Source organism: Sander vitreus, chromosome 22, assembly GCF_031162955.1.
Source record: "Sander vitreus isolate 19-12246 chromosome 22, sanVit1, whole genome shotgun sequence".
Taxonomy (NCBI): Eukaryota; Metazoa; Chordata; class Actinopteri; order Perciformes; family Percidae; genus Sander; species Sander vitreus.
In genome coordinates, this window is record NC_135876.1 from 187,132 (window position 1) to 213,241 (window position 26,110).

At 39.1% G+C, this 26,110-nt stretch overlaps 2 protein-coding genes across 5 annotated transcripts in view; one reads left to right on the forward strand and one right to left on the reverse strand.

Moving 5' to 3' along the window:
- Window positions 1–1,145: 1,145 nt before the first annotated feature.
- chchd7 (coiled-coil-helix-coiled-coil-helix domain containing 7) lies at window positions 1,146–12,394 on the reverse strand. Of its 3 annotated transcripts, none has more exons than XM_078280881.1 (5): window positions 12,054–12,392; window positions 8,356–8,415; window positions 6,726–6,824; window positions 2,927–3,029; window positions 1,146–1,793 (listed from the first exon to the last, which is right to left on the reverse strand). In XM_078280881.1, exons 2-5 carry the CDS (start codon window positions 8,407–8,409, stop codon window positions 1,570–1,572), a joined length of 480 nt encoding a protein of 159 aa, XP_078137007.1. In that variant the 5' UTR covers window positions 8,410–8,415; window positions 12,054–12,392; the 3' UTR covers window positions 1,146–1,569. The 3 variants fall into 3 exon arrangements, with proteins under 3 accessions (XP_078137007.1, XP_078137008.1, XP_078137009.1); XM_078280882.1 differs by having other exon boundaries at window positions 1,596–1,793; window positions 2,927–2,992; window positions 12,054–12,394; XM_078280883.1 differs by lacking the exon at window positions 2,927–3,029 and having other exon boundaries at window positions 1,596–1,793; window positions 12,054–12,380.
- Window positions 12,395–12,733: 339 nt separating this feature from the next.
- Window positions 12,734–26,110, forward strand: part of plag1 (pleiomorphic adenoma gene 1) — a 41,254-nt gene continuing 27,877 nt past the window's right edge. For both annotated transcript variants that reach the window (XM_078280365.1, XM_078280363.1), the window contains exon 1: window positions 12,734–12,862. The gene's annotated coding sequence lies outside the window, so the exon portion shown is untranslated. The remainder of the gene's footprint in view (window positions 12,863–26,110) is intronic.

Here is a 26,110-nt window from a genome sequence, read left to right on the forward strand (position 1 = left end):
ACAATATTGCATGCACGTAAACCTACTCAAAATAATATAACTGAATTAGCATTCGGTTATTTATATCTGTTGTAAAATGATACAGTCGACGGGGTAAAGTTAATGAAGTTCCAGCCTACCTGTGACCGTTAGCTCGCCGCTCGGATCCGTGTGTTGTGTTCAAGTCTGTTAGTCCTGAGTGTGTACAAATACATAACAATGACTGTATTACAGTCTATGGTACACAACAGTGACTTCTATAGGCGTTTGGGAGCCGGTGTGGTGCCGAAAATCTCCTTCTGCCGGGCTTTCTTTACTGGTGTGAAGACAAACTTACTCTAATGGGGAATTTTTTTAGGGAGCAAGAAGCATAGTGTTCCATTTTTAAAACCCTCGTAATCACTGCGTAGCTCGGAGGTACGGCAACAAAAGCCCATCTCTAGTATCTCCACTTGACCGACCTGTACGTAAGTTTACAGCTAGAGTAGCCCTCATCATAGCCTACAAAACCATAAGACAGCCAGTAGATGGGGCAATAGTGCTGTCACATGATGCATTGTGACCGTCACCTTTTTTCTTCTTCATCGTCTTCTTTTTTCAAATTACAAGTAGGGCATCCAAAATAATAATTCTCGGGGGATTTTGTGTCTGTCCTGCTGTGTCACTTTTTCCCAATCTTCCCAAAGTAACGTACGTGTGTGTGTGTGTGTGTGTGTGTGTGTGTGTGTGTGCGTTAGTTAACATGATTATATAACTGATTTCTTTGTCTCCTGTTTTCTCACTGTGATTCAAATGGACAACATGGGCCTACTGGAGAAGGTGACTCCCTTCTCAGCCCAAAAAAAGAAAAATAAGAATAAACACACTTCTGCTGTAACTTGTTTTGCTGCTGTTGTGAACTGCCATGGTTGATTTCCTCTGGCGGTCAGGAGAGGGCATGAGTGGAAAAAGCAACTGCTGCACCATGGCCGTGTTTTGTCCTGATGGATGAGTTGTTGGGGCCAAGGCATTACCCCCCCCCTCCCCACCTGTCCTAACTGTAAGAGAGAGAGATGAGCTTCTTCAGCTCATAGACATGAGGTTGTAGAGAGAGAATGAAGAGGATCTTCTCTTTACTTGAGAGAGATTAGAGATTAGTTGAAAAATAAATGTTGAATGAATTCAAGTTATTGTTAAATACATTGTTTATTTCAATTACAGCGGTATTTACAACTATTTACAACATGAAGTACATAAGAAGTGAAATAGCAAGGCGTCTGCAGGTCCTTAATAAGTCTTAAAATCAATTTGATAGATATTAGGCCTTATGTGTTTCTATATTTTTGTTCAGCTGTGGTGCTGCTTGACCGGAACAGGCTGCAACAATAAAGACCCTGGTGTCATGCGCTGGTGGTGAAGCTTCTCTAACGGATTTGGGGCAGCAGTAGTCTGACTCACCGGATGCAGACTGTTGGTATAAAAGCCTGCTGCTGGCCGCCTATTTTAGACGTGTCATGTTCATGTTGTGTCACTTCATGTCACATTGTTATTAACCTCAATAAATAATACATCTTATGTCCCGTCTCTCTGTGACTTCCCTCTCTATCCCTTTCATTTTAGAAAAGACCCGTTCCAGATGGTCACTCCCACACGGCCTGAGCCTGAGGACAGGTCAGTCCTTGGCATCAGCAGAATGTCCTCCCAGTGGCTCAGCGTCACCCTGCTGACTCTCAGTATGGTTTGCCCCCGACGGTGGCGAGCATCTCCTGCCTCTCTGCAGCGGTGGGCATGTCGGGCTTCACGCCGTCTCTTCTCCTCTGCAGCATGATGTTGTGCTGCGAGGAAAAACAAACACAAAAAGGATTCATTGGCCTTCATTTAAAAATACTTCACATGACCTGAATGTTTCTGGACGGCTCGGCTCCTAGGAAGCTTTGTGCCGGGGAGAGATGTTTATGATGGGCTTATGGTTTGTGGAAGACTTAGGTGCCCATATTTGCCAGAGGTTTAGGGGTCCTTCCTTAAAAAAATTTGATGTTTTTCAATAAAAAAAAATAATAAAAAAAATAAAAAAATGCAATTTCACATCATTTTGGACGATTATTATCACCATAGCTGTGTCTAAAACGTTGGAAAAGCTAGAGCAGATAATACATAAATACCACTCAAAAAGCTTAAGAACAAAACGTGTTAAAGAATCATTAGATTTGAGAAAAGGCTTTTAGTCAGTTTGATGCTTTTTTTCACTTTTTGGTTTTGCCACATTTGAAATTCATTCAGCTTAGGTGCTGCCAAAAACGTTTTTGGGTGCTTTACCTAAGACTTATAATGGCAGGGAAAACCCTGCATATGTTTATTTGGTTCATAGGTTGATTGTCTATTTTGTTGAATGGTCTGGAATATTGTAGTTACTGTGTCACCTGTCCTTGATTTTGGTCTGGGTGGGTGGTGATGATGGAAAACAAAAGTTAATAACAAAAAATAATACTTGTATGACTAGCTTCTACCATTGGTATCCAGTATTATATTGATACTCAATTCAGGGGCCAGCGACCGATACGAGACGATACATAGACCACACACAGTCTACATTTACAAAAAAACAACTAAAATACTTTGACTATTTTACTAAGCTCTTCCAGACATTTCAGTTGAAAACAAACTACTCTTTTTGATAAAAATTCATTTTCATTTATTTTATTTATAAAGGACAACACATGTTCATCAACATTTCTGTAAATGTGATAGTGTTAGCCAGCCAGCTAATTTTCAACTGTAGTCCTTTGGCCAGATGTTCTGAGAATAATAAATATAAAGTGGAAATTTTAAAATAAAGGCACATCTGAAAGATGACTATAGGTATCAACACTTTCACTTTGTATTGATAACATTGAATCGCTGAGGATTGTTAGATATGGATCCAGATCACCCCTACTCATGTGTATTAAAGGTTACTCTACCAATTTACCGTGCCATGGTCTATTTCCCATGCATGCATCATGTCTTCTGTGGCTCTGGAAGACTTTTGTCCAGTCTGAGAAAAATAATGACATCATCAGGGTTATCTCAGCCTGGACATAGAGACGACAGAGAACAGAAAAGCTTGCTTTACAAACTGGAGGTTTATATGGCAGGCAGACAGGGTCTAAAAAAAATAAAAAGATGCTATTTGTAGCATTATGGGAATACCGTCATACCGTTCCTAAGGTATGAGCTGCTTTATATGCCTGGTCAAGGACAGAACGTGCAGTTAAGTAATCCCTCGCCCTGCCAGTGTGCAGTGTGTTTAAAAATAAAATACACTGTGTTCACTGGAAAAAAAAGTTTTTTTTACCCAGACATTGAAAAAAATAATACATTTTAAAGCTGTAATTGCAGTACCGCGATACCGTGTTGTGTTTTTGCTGAAGGTTATCATACCGTCAGAATCTCCGGCCCAAGCCTAGTAAAAAGTTGCATCATATAGGGATGCATATAGGAACTAAATCTCTCAGACATAAAATATGTAACATTTCTGACTTCTATCGGTTTAAAGTGCTCATATTATGCTCATTTTCAGGTTCACAATTGTATTTAGAGGTTGTACCAGAATAGGTTTACATGGTTTAATTTTCAAAAAACACCATATTTTTGTTGTACTGCACATTGCTGCAGCTCCTCTTTTCACCCTGTGTGTTGAGCTCTCTGTTTTAGCTACAGAGTGAGACTTCTCACTGCTGTAACATCTTTGTTGGGAGTCGCACATGCTCAGTACCTAGGTTAGGACTACTAGCCAGTCAGCAGTAGAGTATGAGGGCGTGCCCTGACAGTAGCTAGGTAAGGACTACTAGCCAGTCAGAAGCAGAGTATGAGGGCGTGTCCTGACAGTACCTAGGTAAGGACTACTAGCCAGTCAGAAGCAGAGTATGAGGGCGTGCCCTGACAGTACCTAGGTAAGGACTACTAGCCAGTCAGAAGCAGAGTATGAGGGCGTGTCCTGACAGTACCTAGGTAAGGACTACTAGCCAGTCAGAAGCAGAGTATGAGGGCGTGCCCTGACAGTACCTAGGTAAGGACTACTAGCCAGTCAGAAGCAGAGTATGAGGGCGTGCCCTGACAGTACCTAGGTAAGGACTACTAGCCAGTCAGAAGCAGAGTATGAGGGCGTGCCCTGACAGTACCTAGGTAAGGACTACTAGCCAGTCAGAAGCAGAGTATGAGGGCCTGTCCTGACAGTACCTAGGTAAGGACTACTAGCCAGTCAGAAGCAGAGTATGAGGGCGTGCCCTGCAGTACCTAGGTAAGGACTACTAGCCAGTCAGAAGCAGAGTATGAGGGCGTGCCCTGACAGTACCTAGGTAAGGACTACTAGCCAGTCAGAAGCAGAGTATGAGGGCGTGCCATGCTAGCAGCTAGGTGAGCATTATAACGTGTGTTCCAAAGTGACCACGTTTGTCTCTGAAGTAAAGGCTGGACTACAATAGAGCTGTTTGGAGCAGTTGGTGAACAGTGTTTTCTGTTGGAGATGGTAAGTCCCTTTGGGGGGGACTTTGGGCTTTTTCACTTTGTAAACCTATAACGTGCACAAAAAAAGATATATAACACAAGAAAGGAAAGGAAAAAAAGCCAAAAAGCATAATATGAGCACTTTAAGTAATGGCTTTTTTCATTCCGACATAGGTGTCCAATACATAAATGTTCATTATGTCTTTAATCAGACATGATCATTGCAGAAAAAGCCACAATGCTGCGTGATATTTTGCATTGCGTGATATTTTGATCTCATTCCTATTTGCTCAAAGCATGAAAGAAATCAATGGAAACCTGCAACAACCTCCAACCAAGGGAAAACATAGAAGAATATTCTCTACTACTAACAACTAGCTCATTCAAAGGATTTCAGAGTGTATTAAACTGATTCCATTGTCTTTGTCCATAAGAAGTTATAATTAATGGTGGGGCTGCCCGATATCAGGAAAAGATCTGATTGCCATTATTTTTGACTGATATTGCATATCTATATAATATATAATTGAAAGAAATATTAAAATAAAAGAAAGTAAATTATAGTGTAATTTTTGCGAGGATCTGTACCAAACAGAGATGATTTCTTTAGTCTGTAGGATAGGATTTGTAAGATGGGAGGTCTCTGCAGCACCACAATACTTCATTCAGAAGGGGTTGACACGTTTTGCCTCTAACAGATATTGCGCCCCCCCCCCCTGAGATTTTGATATTGCACTAGTCCATATTGCGATTTCTATAATATTGCGATTAATAGTGCAGCCCTAATTAATGGACACATGTATTACAGTGGTAGAACAAGATGTGCGTTTAATTTGTGTCTCTGCGTATTCAAGGGTATATAGGGTGCTGCTGGGACTGTGAAATGAATGGGACAGCATTCAGTTCAGACTTGAGGTGTGTTAAAAGGGGATACAGAAATGTTCCAGGTGACTCTAGTTCTTATTCAGACATGTAAACTCATCATCACACCTGTGTTACGAGGTACGTGTCTGAAAGAGGTTTAAAAGTCAAGATATCTCAGCCTCTGTTGCTTCAACTTTGACCACTCTTTCCAAAAATATGTCTCTCGTGAGTCCCACAACCTTAGGGAAATGCAATACTAAATAGCTGGAGAGCATTAATAAAAAAAAAACTAAAACGTTTCCATGTTTCAATTTGATCACTTTTTTTTAACCTTTTGGTGAAAACAGAAGGACAACAATTGCTTGAAACTATTTTTTTTTCTCCTTTTTTCAATTCATTTTTCTATTGACTTTAGAGGATTTTCCTCTATTCTCTCCCTATGTGCCCAGTTCTCTCCGTGTTGCAGATAGGCCTGTAGCAATTATTACATAATTGTCTAATTGTCAATTTCTTTAGATAATCGTGTTTTATTTGTTTAAACCACAATTAATTGCTAACATTAGCTAAGATATTAAAGGAACACGCCGACTTATTGGGACTTTGTCTTATTCCCCGTATCCCCCAGAGTTAGATAAGTCCATGTTGTAACTCCGTCTGACGCCCCCACCGCTAGCCTAGCTTAGCACAGATCCTGGAGGTAACCGGCTCTAACTAGCCTACTGCTCCCAATAAGTGACAAAATAATGCCAACATGTTCCTATTTACATGTTGTGAATTGTATAGTCACAGGGTGTACAAATAACAAGGTCACATGACACACAGCCATCTTCTAACCGTATACATACTGGGAACTATATTCTCAGGAGGTGAAGCACTGCTACTCTCTGCTCCTCACCACGGGGCTTCTCAGGTGCTGCAAGCAAATCACTCCGCCCAAGTAGCAGAAGTAGCCGTGCAAATAGGAAAACGTTGGCGTTATTTTGTCACTTATTGGGAGCAGTAGGCTAGTTGGAACCGATTACCTTCAGGATCTGTGCTAGGCTAAGCTACCGGTGGAACCGTCAGACAGAGAGATGAGAAGGGTATGTATGGACTTATCTAACTCTGAGGGACACGGTGAATAAGACAAAGTCCCAATAAGTCGGCGTGGTCCTTTAAGATGTATGACCATTGATGGTAATTGTTGATTTTGTTTAGATATGCCAAAATTGTAATTACGTAAGTGATTATTGGTCGGACTATACAGTATATTTCATTATTTCAATTGTTTGTTGTTGGCACTTGGTCAACAACATCCTGAGCTACATTCCACCACTGAAGAGGACTATGCCTTCCCTGCATCCAACGCTCATCTTTTTTTTTTTAAGAACTACCCGTTCCTCAGTTTGTTCTCTTTGACGCTGGGATCAAACACTCACCCAGTATTTCCTACAGCTCTTATATCTTTGGAAGTAGGCCGAACACATGCTCTTATCGTAGTTGTAGGCATTCAAACACTTCTGGGAGGCATCGCTTTCCTGAAAGAAAATTTAAGAAATTCGACAACAGAACAGGATTAGAAACTTTGGAGACACAATGACTGTGTTTCCATCTACTTGTCAATCAAATTATCTGGAAGAACATTCATGAGAATAAAGCCGGGAGAGCGTGTCTCCATCCGACGGCTTTAAAGTGAATAAAAGCCTGTGATGGCGTAATGACGTCACATGCTGTTTTGCAGTCACATTGGTATGTTGAATAGATTGGAGACATTTTAACCCTCTTTTTTTCTATATCAGAAAAAATTAATGTGAATGGTTTCCGTACACAAGTAAAATGAATGATCAGTCCACCGCTTTCATTGATTTTGGGTGTTTAAATAAATTGTATAGCATTGAAAAAAAAAAAAAAAGATTAAAGAACGTTGAAAAAAGTGACAAAAATGTCGGAAAAAGCTTAAAAAATGTGGGGGAAAAAACATAAAATAGTGCATAAAAAATCGTCAAAAACTTAAAAAAAATAAAAAAGTGACTAAAACGTCTTGTTAAAAGTGACCGGGAAAAGTGACAAAATTGGCGAAGAAAGCGACATAAACATCGTGAATAGCCACAAAAGTGTCGAAAAAGTCGACCAAAACGTTGAAAACTTTTACATTTAAAACTTTGACCCAGTAAAAAGTTGCATGGTCGATGGGAAGACAACACAAGGGTTAGAGTGTTTCCATTCATTCTCCCACTGAATCACACGGCATCCAAGCTTCCATTAGTAAACAAAGGGGGCTCGCCCACAGTACAAGTGATTAATACTGCTTATGTGTCAGCTGATAGCGACACATAAAGCTAGAATAAGACAACAACGAGAAATTATGGCATTTCTTAGGTTTTTGTTATCTGAAATAGCTGTTGTTTTGCTATTGTAAATTAAATTTAAAAAAGTCTCTCGTCTCTTCGGTCGTCCACTCATATCTGTCTTTGTTGATACTCGTTGTGTCTGCAAAGAACGCAGAAATATGTGGCAGAAATGACCTCAAACTTGGGCGCCCGGATAGCTCAGCTGGTAGAGCGGGCGCCAATATACAGAGGTTTACTCCGCGACACAGTAGCCGCAGGTTCGACTCCAACCTGCATGTCATTCCCCCCCCCCTCTCTCTCCCCTTTCATGTCTTCATCTGTCCTGTCAATGAAGGCCTAAAAATGCCCAAAAAATAATCTTTAAAAGAAAGAAATGACCTAAAACTTCTTCTTCTTTGTTTTAACGGCAGGTTGCAACCATGAAATGACCTAAAATGTAAATCGCAATTCATTATTTATTCCGCAAATAACGTTTCCGTCAGTGTTTATCGCATAAGCCGTGTACCAATTAAGTTAAACTCCAATGAGATCGAACGTACAAACTTTGTGTCGATATTCATGGAATTCAATCAAAATTTTACAGTTTACATAAGGCGTTTTTCATTGGATGTTACCTAATTCCCATAAAGATGTGTGGATGGCAACATGGCTACTGTCACATCCCAACAGCAAGCAGACGTTTGACACAACGCAGGATGTGACCAGTCGGTCAGCTTACCTCGATGCACGGGTTGATGTCCTGATTCCGAACATTTCCTGCTTTTTTATCCATTTGGATCTGTGTAAAGATGCACAATACAAACAGGTTCAGTTTTTTGCACAAGGGTCATGGATTACTTCATTTGTGCGTGAGAGTGTGTTTATTACCAGTCATTCATCACATGTAACTGTAATGAATTAAACAGTGGAATGATACTGATGATTTTTCTACGGCTCAGTTCGTTTGAATAAAATCTGCAGATATTTGTGATGAAGGCATCTTCTAAATGTGTGAACCAACTGTTTTATTGTAAATAAGCATTCTTAATGTGTCATGTATTTTTAGAAGCTAGAGAAAGTGTTACTGAGCATCTAGTCTATATCAACGACGTTTCATTTCCGGGATTGCTCCGGTGCCGCCGAAAATTCCGCCGGATGTCCCTAATTTTCAGCCGGATGTCCGTCCCCTTCCTCTGTCTCTGTGTTGGCGTTCTAACCTCTGGTGGATTTGTGAGGACTATGGTTAACTGCTCCTCAGATCTCTGCAGGGTAAATCCAGACAGCTAGCTAGACTATCTGTCCAATCGGAGTTTTCTGTTGCACGACTAAAACTACTTTTGAACGTACCATGAATACCATGAATGTTCCACCAAAACAAGTTCCTTCCTGAGGCTATTTTGCAGAGAGACCGTCGCTCCGGCACCAAGTTTTGCATGACTCTGCTTGATTTCACAGTAATCTGATTACGTTTGGGCATTGGACAAAACAAGAAATATGAAGATGTCACCTTGGAACTGGGATGGACATTTCTTTTTAGAATTGTGAAAGTGCAGCTAGCATATCAATGATAAAAACAGATTGTTGACTGTAACACATTTTGCTTAGCAGTAGGGCTGGGCAATATATGGATATAATATCAGTATCGATATATGAGGGTAGCTATCGTCTTAGATTTTGGATACCGTAATATAAGTGTTGCCTTTACTGGTTTTAGAGGCTACATTAAAGTAAAGTGATGTCATGTTCTGAACTTACCAGACTGTTCTAGCTGTTCTATTATTTGCCTTTACCCACTTAGTCATTAAATCCACATTACTGAAGATTATTTATCAAAACTCTTATTGTGTTAATATTTTGTGAAAGCACCAATTTTCAACCCTACAATATCGCCACAATATCGACATTGATGTATATGGTCAAAAATATCGTGATATTTGATTTTTTGAATTTGAACCGGCCCGCCAAAGCGTCCAATAAGGCCCAATGGATGACTTTGCAAACTGTGAAAATTGCAGAGAAGAAATTAATTCCAATTCCAAATTGACCACTTTAATCTCAGAGAATATCAGAAATCTTTTTTCCGTAAACTTACGACTTTAATCTTAGAAATTCTGAGTTTTTCCTCAGAATATTACCCCTCTCTCCTGGGTCCGTAACATTGTTTTTTTTTATTTGTTTCTACAATGGCCGTAGAACGCTGTTGTAGAAGAAGCAACTTGCGTTTGCCAACATCAAGCTGACAAGAAACAAGGGGTGTTGATTTACACATCACACAACCATTTATGAAGGTGTCCAAACACTTAACTGTGTGACCACTAGCACAACTGTGGTTTAGAGCACATCATTTTTGAAAATAAATGTAAAAAAACAAACACTGATTTGCCGCTGAATGTATCTTTTAACCGGCTACACCTGCTGCGCACACACGGCGTAGGATTGTGTGAGTCACTGGCGAGACGGAGAGCTTTTGCTTTGGGATTGTTGATGTTTCTTCAGTTTTTTGTAGCCGGCACAGAGCTGTGATAGTGGGACGAGATCTTGTCACACCTCTACTAACTAACGAACTAACTAACTAATAACTGTTTGAGCACTAGTTTAAATGAGAGCCAGCTGCAAGATGTGCATTGTAACCAGAGTGTGATTGATGCTGTCCTCTGGTCAAATGTGACCCTGTTTTCAAAGTTTTTTTATATCAGAAAATATGGACCGTCGAAATAAGTGCAGATAATGTACAAAAAATAAAAACATGACAAAACGATGGGAGAAGCAACAAAAAACGATGAAAAACAACATCAAAAACACCGGATGAAAACATCCAAAACGTCGGGAAAAGTGCCCAAAACAACCATAACAATTTTGAAAAAAAGTGACCAAAACATTACAAAAGTTGAACGATAACAATGTTGAAAAAAAGTGACCAAAATGTTGAAAAAAAAACATTAAAAAAAAATTTAAAAAAGAGGGGGGCTTTCACAGTTGCAGTCCCATGACTCTGGAACAAGTTACCCCCTGACATTCACACTACTACAGACGTAGCTCTCTTTACATCCAAACTCCAAACTTATTTATTTAGAGTGGCTTTTAATACGTAGTAGTGGTGTGACAATGTCCCTCTCCTCCTCCTGTTTCTATGTAACCTTTTCTGATTTGACTGTTTTCTATGTTTTTATTCTTTTTATTGTATGTTATGCTGTTTTATTCATGGTTCTTGATGTAAAGCACTATGGATACCTGCTGGTTGCTGTAATGAATTTGCTATATAAATAAATGTTGATTGATTGATTATATTGAATTATCGCCCAGCCCTACGTGAGCCCATATTAATACAAATGTAAACAAATGGTTTTTTTTTATAAGGATCCCTTATTTGGTTATTTAAGAGTTGCTAACAAGATATGTAGCGAGACATATTTTATATCACCATATATATTTCAGTTAAATGAGTAGCCTAAATAAAGAAAAAATACATAAAAACAAAACATCTTATTAACCTGACCAAAACATATATCGTTTAGGGTCTAAGTTTGACTGAAAATGTCACTAATATATGTCCCATTTCACCAGACTTGTTTTGCATTTTCAACTGCATGTCCATGCAAGAAATACTTGCAGCTAAAATTCTACTGTATACATTATTTTATATCATTTATATCACAATACAAATTGGCTTTCAAAACTATTTTAAGCAATCTTCAGATATTGCATAGTTGAGGCTATTTAATGAGTTTAAACAAAGGATAGGATAATTCAAACTTTCAAAAGGTTTCAGAGAGCATTTAAATAAAGTTTTGTTGACTGTAACTTCTCTATTCTACCAGGCCCAAAGACAATATAGTATTGGCTGTGCAGCTCATGTATGGAGAGAAAACACATCACAATCTTTTTAATCTTTCGCAAAAAAAAAAAAAACACAGTTTCAAAACCAAATGTTATGATAGCCTACATTATGCATAATGTCTACTGGAGGTCAGAAGTTGTAGCCTACTAGTACACAAAGTCAATCTGACCTAGCTAAACTTTCAGCTTAGGTGTAAGCCTTTTGCTATCTCTGACCATATTGTGTTTTAGTGGAATAGAAAAGTTAAAATAGACTTGGAACCTAGCCTATTTGTTCTACTACTATTTAAACTAATTTAGTTTGGTGTTAAATGTATGCCGAATTGAAAAGTGGCTCTTCCTTTTGCAGAAAATAGCGTACCTTTATTCGTTTCGACCAGTAGTGTCAATTAAACACATTTTAATAAACACGTTAGTCAACCCTCCAATTTTTCAGTGGGATTGGTGTCCTCCACTAGGCTATATGTAGCCTACCGTTGCTGCATTGTAACACGTTGACCTTCATTGACAGGGACACTTTGGAACGGCTTTTCATTTAGCTGGAATGACTAAAGTGACGGTGAATGGAGAGATACAGCTACACTTTAATAGGCTACCTACCTTTTTAAAATAGCCTACCAACTTGTATCCAGCGGTAGTCTAATGACTTGTGGATGCGCCCAATATCCACACCAGTGAAGACGGTCCAGTTTTTTGAAAATATGCTAACAAAATAACTGCTAATAATAGCTATTAAAAAAAAGCCTATGCTGTAATTTAGCCTATATCCCTTTGGAATGCTAGCGAGCGTCCTGCTTCAAAAGCTAGTGGACAGCTATACATTAGCATAGGCTACATGTGGCTAACGCTAACTAATAAAGCTACACAAGCCATAGGCTACAACCTCCCCGTCACGCTCAAGACAACTCCACTCTCGTTGTTGCAACAGCGCACCAGGAAAATCACTCGCACCGTCACTGACAACTGACAGCCACATCAGCCAACGGGAACCCCTGAAAACTAACCACGTAGAGTGACAATCCAATGATCCAATAGGATTTCTTTGCTGTCATGTTGGTCTTCCTGTCGTTGTAAATTGTACTAAACCAAATTTAAACGATTGACAGTACATCTAGCAAGTCCAAAAAATTAGTTTTACTGAAACGGACTGTAACTGACATTGAAGTGAAAGTGGCAGCGCCTTACACAAATCAAAAAAGCACAAGTGGGCGGGACTTAGAATGGGCGGGGCTAACCCATAGTGCGGTTGCATCGCAGCGCATACACAATGGCTGCTCGAAAGAGGGGAAAGCAAACAATTTTCAGGCCCGCCGCGTCTAGCAAAAAATATGAGAAAAAAATTATTAAAAATTCGGAAAATAGTTGAAAGTGAAGAAAAACCCGACAGAAAGGATGTTAAAGCGACCGGGGTAAGTTTGATGTAAATTAAGTCCACGGTTATTCAGTTCTTGAATTAAAATATCGGGGTTATTTAAATTATGAGAGAGGGGTGAGCTGGGGAAAAAAGTTTGTGTTAATCAGTAGGCTACCCAGTTTGGGACCACAGAGAAAACCAGGGAAGGCACACGTTTTTGATTTTTTTTTTTTTTTGTAATGAAATAAAATTGTGTCACCGGTGATATTAGTGTGTGGGTGCATGTCCGCGAACATTAAAAGACCACGGGAACCAGGAGAATAGGAAAAGTTGAGTAAAGTTGAACATAGCCTTCTCACTTTGTTTATTTTTTAAATATAATAACAGCAGCAGTGCGATGACCACCGACAGCAACAGGCGCACTTGGATTCACCAATAATGTCCCTTTTCCTGCCATCTGCAATCACATGTATTTTTTTGCTATATAGCCTACACACACACTTCATCATAAGCGTCAACATTGTCCTTATCGAGCCGCATCTCCTTTCCTAAAAGTAGCCTATAACGCTAAATGCAGCCGTGCAGCGGCTATATGGCATTTTGTCATGCTTCACTTTGAGGCTATATGTGTGCTATAACGCATTTGTAACCCTCTGTAAGTATCCCTATTGATCACGATGTCATAGGCTACTGATGACAGGTCGGCTATGAGCACGCTTGCAAGGCTAACACACAAGAAACTGCTTATCAATAAAGTAGCAAAAATGGAGGGAGAACTTAAACTATATGCAATGCTTAAGATGTGGTTTGTGGCAGACTGCATCCCAGCTTTGCCGCAGACATGATTCTTTTTAAAAGACCCAAAAGTGAACTTGTGTTGAGTGTGACAGCTGTGGCAGGTTGCACTGTGTGCACATTAGTAGCCTAATTCGGATTAACTAGTTCTGGGTCCTATAGCCTATAGGCCTAGCTGCTGCGGATGTTACAGCGTGCAGGGTAAAGACAGCCCCTGTCATGTCACGTACTGAGCGTTAAACACAAGCTGCATGGCGGCTCTGAACGTTGGAACAGTTTGGAGATCAGAAGCATGTTGTAGCCAGTGTATCGGTGTATTGGGTTAGAAAGCTGACATTGAAACCGTGTCTTTGAGAGGAAGTGCATGTGTTGTCTCAAGTCTGTGTTTCCACCTCTCCTGTAGGCCTACCTTAACCCAGACCTAAAACTCTGATCTGATTTGGAATTATAGTCTAAAATTGTTCTGAAACTGCCATGGCATGATTTTGACTCTGGACTTTTATGCAGAGAACTGGCTGCTGTTTGCATGTGTTCAGCGGTGGGTGGACATTTAAGTAAAAGTTCTAATACTAAAAGTCCTGCATTGAAAATGTCTGTGAGTAGCCTATCATCAAGAAAATGTATGTATAATATTAAAAGTAAAAGTACTCAATGCAGAAAAACTCTCACATTTTAGAAACTGAAAACGTTAAAAACAGTTGTGTGTTTAATCGTTAATAATAAAACATCAGATTTCATAAACTACATGTGTTTTGTCTGCAAAAATCTTAATGTGTAAAGTAACTAGTAACTAAAGCTGTAACAGATGAATGTAGTGGAGTAAAAAGTACAACATTTCTCTCTGAAATGTAGCGGAGTAGAAGTAGAAAGTGGCATGAAAAGAAAAGACTTGAGTAAAGTACAAGTACCTCAACATTTGGACTTAAGTACAGTACTGGAGTAAATGTACTTAGCTACATTCCACCCCTGTGTTTGTCTTCATCAATAGAAAACAATACAGTCCTGATAATGCTAATGTAGGCCGAAGAAAAAGACAGAGAGTTGCATGAGAGAAATGGTTCTTTCTTTGATTCAGATGTTAGCTGTTTGCTTCACATGGGACTGAAAATGCTGCTTTTAGTTGAGGCTATAAGATGTAGCCTAATTTCAAAATATTCCATGTTAAAAAGTTATATAAAAAACACTTTATTAAACGGATATGTCGAGGAAGAGAGATGATTGTGAAGGTGGGTTAGTGTACGGATTGTTATGGGGTGGTGGATTATGGAAATGGGTTCCATAAAATAAATAAATAAAAGGGTTTAGTGCGTGTAAAAAATGTATTTTAATAAAATGTATTTGTTGTGTATATTGGTTATCCTGTTGTATAAATATATGATGTATAAAGGAATGAGTTGAAGTTGAATGGGGGGTGGGAAACATCACAAGCTTCGGCTTCATCCTGCTCCTTTAGGACAGTTTTTGAAAATATGAATTGTAATAGTATTTTTAATGTTATTTGTAACACTGTATAGATATTGTTATTTTTCCTTTGGTGTGTTGCCACGCACTTTTGTATTTTATATTTTATTTCATAGTTACATATATATTTATTTTTGTTCGAAATAACAAAAAAAAAAGAAAATGAAACGAAATGTTTGAAAAGATGGGGGGGGGATCAACGTTGACATGTAATAGCTGGGGAGGATGCAGTCTGTAGTCCTGCCTGCATTCGTCTAACTCACTGCTCACCAATTCTCTTTTTATACCTTAAAGGCTTCTTGAGCGTGCCGACTTTCTTCAGATTTGAACCCCCTTAACAAAACATCTGCATGGGAATGAGCGTGTTCTGTATGTGGGGGGGGGAATCATTTGTTAAAGCTACATTGTGTAAGAATTTCTCCCATCTAGCGGTGAAATTGTATATGACAACCAAGTGAATATTACTTTCTAGCCCCTCCTCCTACGGTGTTCGAACCCAAAATGATCTCTCAGTATCTCCGTCGTTTCCACGCAGCTGTTCTAGCCACTCCAATATTAACGTTAGTCTTGTTGCTTTGCCTGTCGCGTTGTCCTTTTAATTCTCTTTTTCGCTTCCCTGGCGAGTAATCTCCCCCTGGCATTGGTCACGGTGCCAATAGGTGTAAGAGGGCGAAATGCGGAGGTATGTCCCTCTTTGGCTAATGTATTTTAAAGATGGTTAAAGACGCTCGTATGTATTCTGAATGATTCTGAATGTCAGTATCTACGCGTGGAAGTAATTACACATGAATGAGCATATATTTGTGAAAGAACAAAGTTTTTTTTGCTAAGAATCAACCCAAAACATTACACAATGTAGGTTTTAACGTGTGTTCAGCTAAACCAAGTATACTCAAAGCACTTTTGTCTTGGAATGAATTTTTTATTTATTTTTATTTAACCTTTATTTAACCAGGAAAAGTCCCATTGAGTTACAGTAACTCTTCTCCCCGGGAGTCCTGGCCAAGACTGGCGGCAAAAAATATGAACTGTATTGTAACTTTCAGTAAAGTACACATTTACTTTAAATTTCAACAACATCATTTGAATTTGGAAAACTACTGAAGATTTGTTTCTGTTTCTAATGATACATTAGTTGTAGAGTTAAGACAAGAAACTAATGGAAGTGAGTAAAAATACAGAGTATTATTATTATTATTATAATTATAATTATTATTATCATCCTTAATGTTACTCAAAGATTTTTTTTTAAAGATTTTTTTTTGGGCATTTTAGGCCTTTATTTATAGGACAGCTGAAGACATGAAAGGGGAGAGAGAGGGGGGGAATGACATGCAGCAGAGCCGCAGGTTGGAGTCAAACCCACGGCTGCTGCGTCGAGGAGTAAACCTCTATATGTGGGCTCGTGCTCTACCAGGTGAGCTACCCAGGCGCCCGTGCAGTGACTTTTTATCATTACAAAATATGAATCATAGAATGCAAATACGCGTTATAGTAACATTTTCTTTGAGATAATTTCAAGCGCTGATATGTCCTAATTATTGCAAAAATACTTGGCTGTTGTCAATGTAGTTTTATGCACTTATTTAGCTCATTTCGGTTATAAATCCATGAATCACATCAGAGACAGTGCTCATCTAGTCACCTTAAATAGTGAAAGGCTTGAGGGTTCATTCCTGTAACACAGAGGTCCCGTCCACCATGCAACTTGTCGTCCTCCCGCGTTAACCAGGTTTTTTTTAAAGCTTTTTTTGGAGGTTTTTGTGGCTTTTTTTCTGCCCTTGTTCCAACTACCTCCGGATAGACCACTAACATCAACTTATTCCCATTAGTTGTACACTTTTTTTTAAAATTCAAGGTCAACGCTGTATGAAATTATACCTCATTTTGAGTAGAAAAACAAAAGATGAAATGATGAATTATTTCGACAAGTAGTTAGGATTGAGTGGATAATCCCAGACTGTCAAAGTTTAGTCAGGATACTGTTTAGAAAGCATTCTGTAGTTTTTTTCAAATGCTTTTAACATTTAAGAAAACACCCCAAGTTCTATGAAAGTAGAGATCTGATCCTTATTTTTCCTTGAGAAGAGCATTGTATGGAACAACGCATGTTATTTTTAGGCAATTTGCTTGAAAGAAAACCAAAATTTTCGGATGTAGAAACTTTGAAAATGGGTCAAATTTGACCCGAGGACAACAGGAGGGTTAAGCCAAGGACCCCTCGGCTCAAAAAGAGATGGATCAGGGATCCCTTTACTATATATAATGTATAAATTTGTGCTGCATATTAAACTGGGCCTACAATAACATGTAGGGCGGCCTAGAGCCTTTAGATATACCTTTTTATGGCGCATACAATACTAAGCTATTTCAAATAATTGTTGACATATTCCAGCCTGTTCTCGTGAACCAAACGTTTGAAAAGCTACGAAAAGATAAGCACTGATATCATACGTTATACATTCATACTAGGGATCGACCGATACTGGCTTTTCAAGGCCGATAACGATACCGATTATTACTAGATAAAGAAACCGAACAACAGATATTTGGAACCGATATGCATTCACAGTGAAAATGAAAATCTGTAAGTCAAAATTAAGATTTTGGAATGGTACAAACACCAACACAAACTTTTATTTAAATGCTTTACGCAGGCGCATGGTTAGGTCACCTGGTAGAGCGTGCGCCCGTATGTAGAGGTTTACTCCTCAATGCCGATAACGGCACGACAACTTGTTGTTCAATAGAAGAAGCCATAAAGCCATAAATACAGTTTATTTAGTGTTACGTATTTCAAACTGATTGAAACTATGAAACTTTCCGGTCGTCTACTACACTGTTTAGCTTGTTATTGCCGGTGATTTTGCCGTCCATCATGGCGTCGTCATGTGGTCGTGGTCATGTGTTTGCAAAGGGTCTATACCACGCTAGACTGGCTTGAAACAAGGTAACCAAGGCATTCTTTCCACAAAGAATGCTACAGAGTCCATGGTAGAACTTCAGACATTACCACAAAGTAATGAAATACGTGTGGTCGGGCACCTTTAATTATCAAACAATAATTTGCTGGCCCCACTGCAGCAACTCTGAGGACCCCTTAGGGGTCCTGGACCCCCTGTTGAAGGTCTCTGCTCTAACAACTCTCATGATTTAAAAGTTACACACCATAATTTAATTGCAGTAATACATACATTTTAGCTCTTTCCACACTCACAATGAGGCAGTGTGCTGCATGGGCGATGCACTAAACACTTTGTACCAGTATAGATGTACGCTATGGGGGTTTGTCAAATAAAACAAAAAGAGTTATCATGTCAACTTTTGTACTGACTGACAATTCCCCATGTGGAGAAGTTTTAGTCTTGCGTAATTGTTCAAGGTACTTGTACTTTACTTGAGACTTTTCTTTTCATGCCACTTTCTACTTCTACTCCACTACATTTCAGAGAGAAGAATTGTACTTTTTACTCCACTACATTCATCTGTTCCAGCTTTAGTTACTAGTTACTTTAGTTACTAGACTACATTCATCTGTTCCAGCTTTAGTTACTAGTTACTTTACACATTAAGATTCCTGCACACAAAACACATGTAGTTTATAAATCTGATGTTTTATTCTAAAGTAAACTAGCCAACAATATAACAGCTACTAGTCCAGCTGAGAGGATCAGACCATTAAACACACAGCTGGTTGGTCCTTTACTCTTTCTACAACGGGAGGAGAGTTCTGCTTTGAGTACTTTTACTTGTAATATTGTAAGTACAAATTCCTGATAATACTTACATACTTTTATTAAGTAACATTTTCAACACAGGACTTTTACTTGTAACAGAGTATTTTTTTTAAAGTGTTGTATTAGTACTTTTACTGAAGTAAAGGATCTGAATACTTCTTCCACCGCTGGGCAGATGTGATCTATTTATCTGCTGGATATCTCCTGTGTTTGTTCAGCACAGTTTTATCTATTTGTGTTTTATTGAATTAAATGTGTCTTTTTAAAACTTATTGGTTGGGTTAAATCAAGAGCTAAAATCCGTCTCTGTTTGAAATAGCTGCATGATCAAATGTAATAAGCTGTAGTGCGAGCTGGTTAACTGTAGAGGAACTAAGGTGCAGGAGCTTTTTGGGAAAAAGTACTTTTTTATCCCTTGTGTTGTCTTGCTGTCGACTATGCAACTTGTTGTCCTCCCGGGTAAACATTGAAAATCAACCCTTTTTTAGATACTTTTTTCATGTTTATGACTTTTTTTATAAAGTTGTTGTTGCTATTTTTTTTTTTTACATTTTTTTTGCTTTTCCCCCACCGGATTCACCACTAACATCAACTTATTACCACTAGTTTTACACTTATTTTTGAAATTCATGGACAACAAAACCTCATTTATATGAAATGATGGCCTACCTAATTTTTTAGTTGTAGTTGGAGCTGTAGGTATGATTGTGAAGATCCAGGACTTAGCCAAACAATTTGAACGTCAACAACTTCTCAGTCCCTCCCCCTTTCTGCTAAAGCCCCAAACTGTCTCCTAAGCCCCTCCCCCCACAAGGGAGAATGAATGTGTGTGCCTGAGCAGTGATTGACACGCAATTAGACCCCCCCCGGCCCTGATTGGGGCATCTGAACAGGGAGCTGTGGATTTTTGCAAATCGCACTCCAGGCTGTAGGTGGTGCCAGAGTGGTTCATGTAGTTCTACTGGAACATAGGGTCAGTTTCAGCAAATATGTCAGAAAGGTAGTTTTAGAAGGCTTCCCTACTGCACCTTTAAAAAAAAAAGTGAATTATTTTTGACAAATAGTTTAAGATTGAGTGGATAATCACAGACTGTCAAAGTTTAGTCATGATACTGTTTGGAAGCCATTTCATTATTTTAAATGCTATAAAACGTTGTATGGAACAGCCCATGTTATCTTTGGGCAATTTGCTTGAACGAAAACCCAAATTTCTCATGTAGAAACTTTGAAAAAGGGTCATATCTGACCCAAGGACAACAGGAGGGTTATATAAGGGAGGTACATGGAAGTGGTTTTGGCTATGGGGGTATTACAGATTTTGTATAAAGCACCGCTGGCAGACATTTTTAAAATGGGAGGATGTAGTGGTCAGTGTTGTGGCGTGTCCTAGTGACGTGCCCACTCCCACCGGTCTGTCATGGAGGCCTCCATGTGCTCATCTCCTGCCTACAGTACCTGCTGCAGGGTTGAGCTGGGAGACCCTGCACAGGGATAGAAGATCAATTCTACATTAGGGCTGCACAATGAAACAACGATTTTTAAAATTAATATTTTTCATTTTGCCAATGGTTCACCTAAATGTTTTCTGTTGATACGGTAGTGCCGACGGCGACTACATCATATCCGTTTCCAGCAAAACAGAGCGACAGCAGAAAAAGCAGAAAACACATGTTATGTTCTTCTTTACAAATTAAATAAATGTCTGACTGACTGACTGATCGCAATACTTCTAGAATCACAATAAATGAAAAATCGCAATACAAATCCAATCGGCAGCCATGTATTGTAAAAGAATCAAATTAGGGCTGAAGCTATTGATTCTTTTAGTAATCTAGTATTCTACCGATTGTTCCATCAATTAATCTAGTAATCGGATAAAAAATACTTTTGTTTTATTGAAGAGCAATAATATACAATAGTTTGGTTTAATTTTCGGAAAAAGCAACATTTTTATTGTCTACATTGCTTACAATATCATCTCTCAAAAAACTAAACACATTAAGTGCATTTAAGTGCCATATTACATTGTTTTTAAAGAAAACATTTTCTGGAATGCATTAACAACCTCAAACTAAGGCATACATTAAACATACATAAACATTACATTAAGTTGTGCAACTTAACTTTCAGAACTACAAGTTTCAACCTGAGACTGATCTGTATATAGGCCTATAAGTATATATGTTATACTCAACCTATATTCATTTATATATTTGATTACAATATCACACAGCTCTGTTACACGTATGCTAGTAGATCAGTGATCAGCTGTCTCTCCGTGAAGAGAGAGAGAGAGAGAAAATGGTGCACAACAATCAGCTGTTTTTCCGAAGGGATGGTCAACAAGTCGGGTCTTTAGATCAGATTGTGGTAACCACTACGTATTTTCTTGTCTTTGATTTTGGTAGTCGTTGTGTTTGGTGTAGTTTCATCATCCATAATACTCTGTGATCTACTTTTGTCGGGTCTGCTTTGTGGAATGGATGATTAAGTTAGACTTGATGTTTTGTATAGAGATGCTGAAGCATTGACGTCGTGATATTATTGTGGTAAGCTAGTTCCATTTTGCAGTAGGCACACTGTACAGAGTTCTCGTTTTAACTACGTTTGAACTGATTCCAAACTTTGGACACTTTCTGTTGTTTCCTCCAGCCTGTCTCTTCTCTTAGCCCCTGACACTCTTTCTTCATTTTGTAATCAGTCTTCATGGCAGGTGTCGCCAGCAGTGTCAGCCCGGTGTGCGACAGTAATAATCCTCCGTGCGGAAACACCGTGAGCGATACAACGTTGGTAACATTGATTAAACGAAGCTTCGTGGCATTTTGCACCAAGTTTTTTAGTAATCAAATTATTCCAGTTACTCGAGGAATGGTTTCAATCAAATCAAATCGGGACAAAAGCATTACGTCCCAGCCCTAGTGTTTTCTGACTGCCCACTGTTTTTTTGTCAAAGTTGTAATAAAATGTGTTGCTATTAGGCCACTGTTGCATACCGTGATGCATTATACCGGCCTGCAGCTTTTTCACATTAAGAACCTTGCACTAGCGATGGACTGGAAGCATTGGCATAAGTTTCATTTAACAGATGGGGGGGGACAATAAACATGAAATGTCTTAAGAGCAATTATTGAAGGGGACCCAAATAATGTGTGTAGTTGTGGAACTCCAGTAAGGAGGCTGGCAAAGCTATTTTATTCACTTTAAACATCGGATGAAGTGATTCTTTTCTCTAATACAGATGGTGCTGAACTGAGAGCTGAGCCTTCTAGCTAGCTAACTAGCTAGCCGGCCGGCCAGCCACTACATTAGTAAAGTTGAACAACTTCAAGTTTCATTCACACACTCTTGTCACAGGGTAGAAAAGCACAGCGCTCTCACCAGATGAGTAACAACATTGTTAGGCTCGTTTTCGGTAACTAGTGAAAGCATGGTGGGTGGAATTAACAAGCTAAAGTTAGCTAATTAACTATCCATCAAGCTACCAAACAAGCTAAGTAACTTTATAACTGCTAACATAGTGGAGTCATGGAAAAATACATAGTTTTTTTGTCATGACTAATTTATTAATGACTCATATCATGTTCAGTATCTCATCAGTATGAGGGAAAATAATCACTTTGTCTGATGTTTAAAGTGAATTGAACAGCCTACTCACCAGTGGCGTTTCTACATTGAATTACACCTAGGACGAGACCCCCTTCGATAATATGCAAATAAAATATAGAATAAATATTCTAAATAGCACAAATCCTTCATCTCACAAATGTGAAAACACACTAAAGAGAATCTAATTGTTACACTATTGCACTAAGAACAGAAAACTAAAACTAAAACCTGACCTTTCTGGCCTTCCTTGATGCAAAATCATCAATGATGTTATTGTATGAAATCTGCTCCCCTATTGAATGATTGATACTGACGGAGAGGCCAGTGAGCCATTCCTTAGTTTAGTTTAGTAGTACTTTATTTTGAACATGTATAACATATATAAAATTAAAATGACAGATAAATAAGGACATGTACTTCTCAGCACAATCTACCAAAGTTATTATAAGAAATTCAAATAAGAAATCCCCATGTTCAAAAAGGAGTAGGAAGAAGTTCATAAACAAACTTTTCTAGTCCTACCCCCTTTCTCTATTTTTATCTTTTAGTTAAATACAAAACAATTCTTCTTTACATACACGTACACCGTATAACTACCTACCTACAGCTCACATATACCCATGCATACACAGGCACACATCCGTTTATCTATAGCAAATCAAATAATAACACAGCCATACTAGACTCAGTATATAGGTCCAGGAACCACACAGTCAGTATACTATCACCTCGAGTCCTTTTCATATCCATTCAATACACTATGTATACAATGAGCGTTGATTTAATAGGTAATTGGTTTTATACAATATAGCAACTGATTTGGATATTTTAGCCTTAATATAGTGTATATGTGGCTTCCAACATAATTTTTCATCGATTATTACTCCCAGAAATTTAAGTTCTTTTACTTTTTCTATTTCAATGTCATTTATCATAAGTTTTTTGTGTAAAGTTATTGCACGATTACCAAAAATTATAAATTTAGTTTTACTTAAGTTCAGTGTTTATTTGCGTCAAACCAACTTTTCATCTTTTTTAATTCATTTTCCACTGTATCCAAGAGTTGTTCCAAATCCCCCCCATAACAGATTAAATTAGTGTCATCAGCAAATAAAATGGTTTTCAGTTTTCCTGGGACATGGTTGACCTCAGGTATGACTTGATCAACTCTAGTTTTGAAAAGCTCCTCTCTGGAGCCTCAGTGACTGGCAGAGGAAGGTCAACCCTGAGAGCAGTCCAAAAGTGGGGATAGATCTCCGATAGATCCTTATCATCCCCCGTCCCCCCCTTGTCTGGACCGTTCCATTAGGGAGACCAAGCAACATAAGGTTCCGATTTGTTTTCCTCCGTGGGTGCTCACAGGCGCACGCCCTTTAAAAAAAAAAGTAGTCAAAAAATGTTTGCATTTCAGACGGCCGACACGAACACACACGCCTATCAACTCGATAATAAAGCCGTAAAGTCTTTCAACTCAGAATAGGACTGGAGATGAAAAGTTGAACCGTCACGTAAACGCGATCAGCTTCGTGGGTGCTCAGTATTAGCGGAGCACCAACGGTATCGTTGCCCAGCAACCTGTTCGACCCAGAGGTGAACTGTCCCCCGCTCCCCCCTCCCCTTTCCCCTTCTCACACAGCTTCTTCTCAGCAAGCAGGGGCGCCAATTTGCCAATTCCCCACACGGTGAAATGATAGATAATACAGTAGAAAACCGCTTAAGTTCTCGTGCCGCCCTCCATGTGTCTGCTTCCCCCGTGCCAAATACCGCTACTGTTACTTACTGACGCAGTTTGATCTCTCCCATGACTTCTGTGTACCGTTTATGTACAGGGAGAAAGCCAAGCAGTGGCCCAAACCACTGTGAGGCAGGGGAGGGGGGACTTCAAATGTTTTAAAACTTCAAACGCATTTGTTAGCCCCGCTTGCGTTTGTGTTGTTTTAATACTTACACAATTATTTGAAGTATTTATTATTTACAATACACAGCGTGGTTTTAATGATATCTCTGGAGGGGGGGGGGGGGCCTTACATGGCTTGGGCCCCCGAGATTTTCTGCCTATGTCTTTGTTTTGTGAAGCAGCTACAGGAAACGTGTCCTTGTGACTCAGTGCTAACTCCTGGTTTGATTAAAAAGTCTCCATCAATACTTTTTTCACACTTTTTGTCAGTGGAGTCTTGACTTCAGGTCTTGTCTCTATGTTGGGACATGCACTGGTTTTACGTGACATTACATTACATTTATATATTTTCTCCAAAGCAAATTGCAAACAATCAAAAGAAAATGCAAGAATCATGCACATGCATTGCCTTCAGCAAATATGCTTCAAGTGCTGAGGGAGCTCTCACACCCACAGTTCGCTAGACTCGGTGCAATTCAGCGGTGAAGTTGCAACGCTTTGCGTTTACATTGCGCTTTGTGAAGGGCACCAAACATTGTAAAGAATGTGACGCGGTCGAAATGGACGCTGGTCTATTGGTCTATTGCAGTGTTTCTCAAATGGGGGTACGTGTCCCCCTAGGGGTACTTTGGAGGACTGCAGGGGGTACGTGAGATATTTAACTAAATGTTTAATAGTTACAAGGCTGTTGTCCAGAACATTGTTCCTCTTTATGTAGACTTTTTTTTTTTCCTACCAAAAATGTGACATTTGTGTCTCCTTCTTTGGACCTAATCTATCCTTCCTTCCTTCAACTGTCCTTCTGCTTTTTACAAGTTTCTCGCTCTCGTTTTTGAAGTTTTTGATACTATTTTCGACCTATTCTTGCCTTACTTCCTTTCTTTCTACCATCTTTTTCCAAGGTTTTGTCTTTTTTTTTCTTTCTTTTTTTTTACAGTTTTTGTCTCCTTTTCTCATCAGCATTTAAATGTTCCAGGCTGTTGTTTAGTAAATCTATCACTGACAGCGCTGTACTGTTCCTCTTATATAGACCTTTTTTTTCTACCAAAATAATTTGCGCTGGTCAGGAGGTACTTGGCTTAAAGAGACAATTCAAAAGGGGTACATTATTGAAAAAAGTTTTAGAACCACTGGTCTATTGGACAGAATAGCTGAGTGAAACTTGCTGACACTTTCTGGTCTCAGAAATAATGGAGCAACACTAAAATTTGCGGGCCCTTGGGTTTTCTGGTTTTGCTTTGGTGTTTCTAACATTTTTAGAAGAAGGCGAACCACATAAGCAGCTGACAAGACAGCATGTGAAGGAGAAGGGCCCTGCTGAGAGAGAGAGAGAGAGATTACGTGTTGTCCTTGTTGCACAGACAGCGAGCGAGGTATGGTCAAAATAAGTTATGGATTTGGAAGTTATCATGTGTTAAATCATATACAGTATAGTCTCGAATTGCAAGACATTCCTCCACAGCGCTGCGGAGGAGGGTCTGGCTAGTCCACACAGCATTCCAGGATGGGAGAAAAATGTGCTCTGATTTATGGGCATTTCTTTAAACCAATCACAATCAAGGTGGGTGGGGCTAAGCGCCGGACAGAGCCACGGTGCCTCTGCTAAATAGTCTCAGGAAGGAACTTGTTTTGGTGGAACGTGTACGTTAAAAGGTTGTTTTAGTCGTGCAACAGAAAACTGAGATTGGACAGTGAAAAAATCCTTAATGTTGAACCTTGGCTTCACTCTAGTTAAAGGGTCATTTCAGGATTTCTTTCAAACTGGACACCGTTTCCCCATGCATTTGCGTCTAACAGACTGACGTGA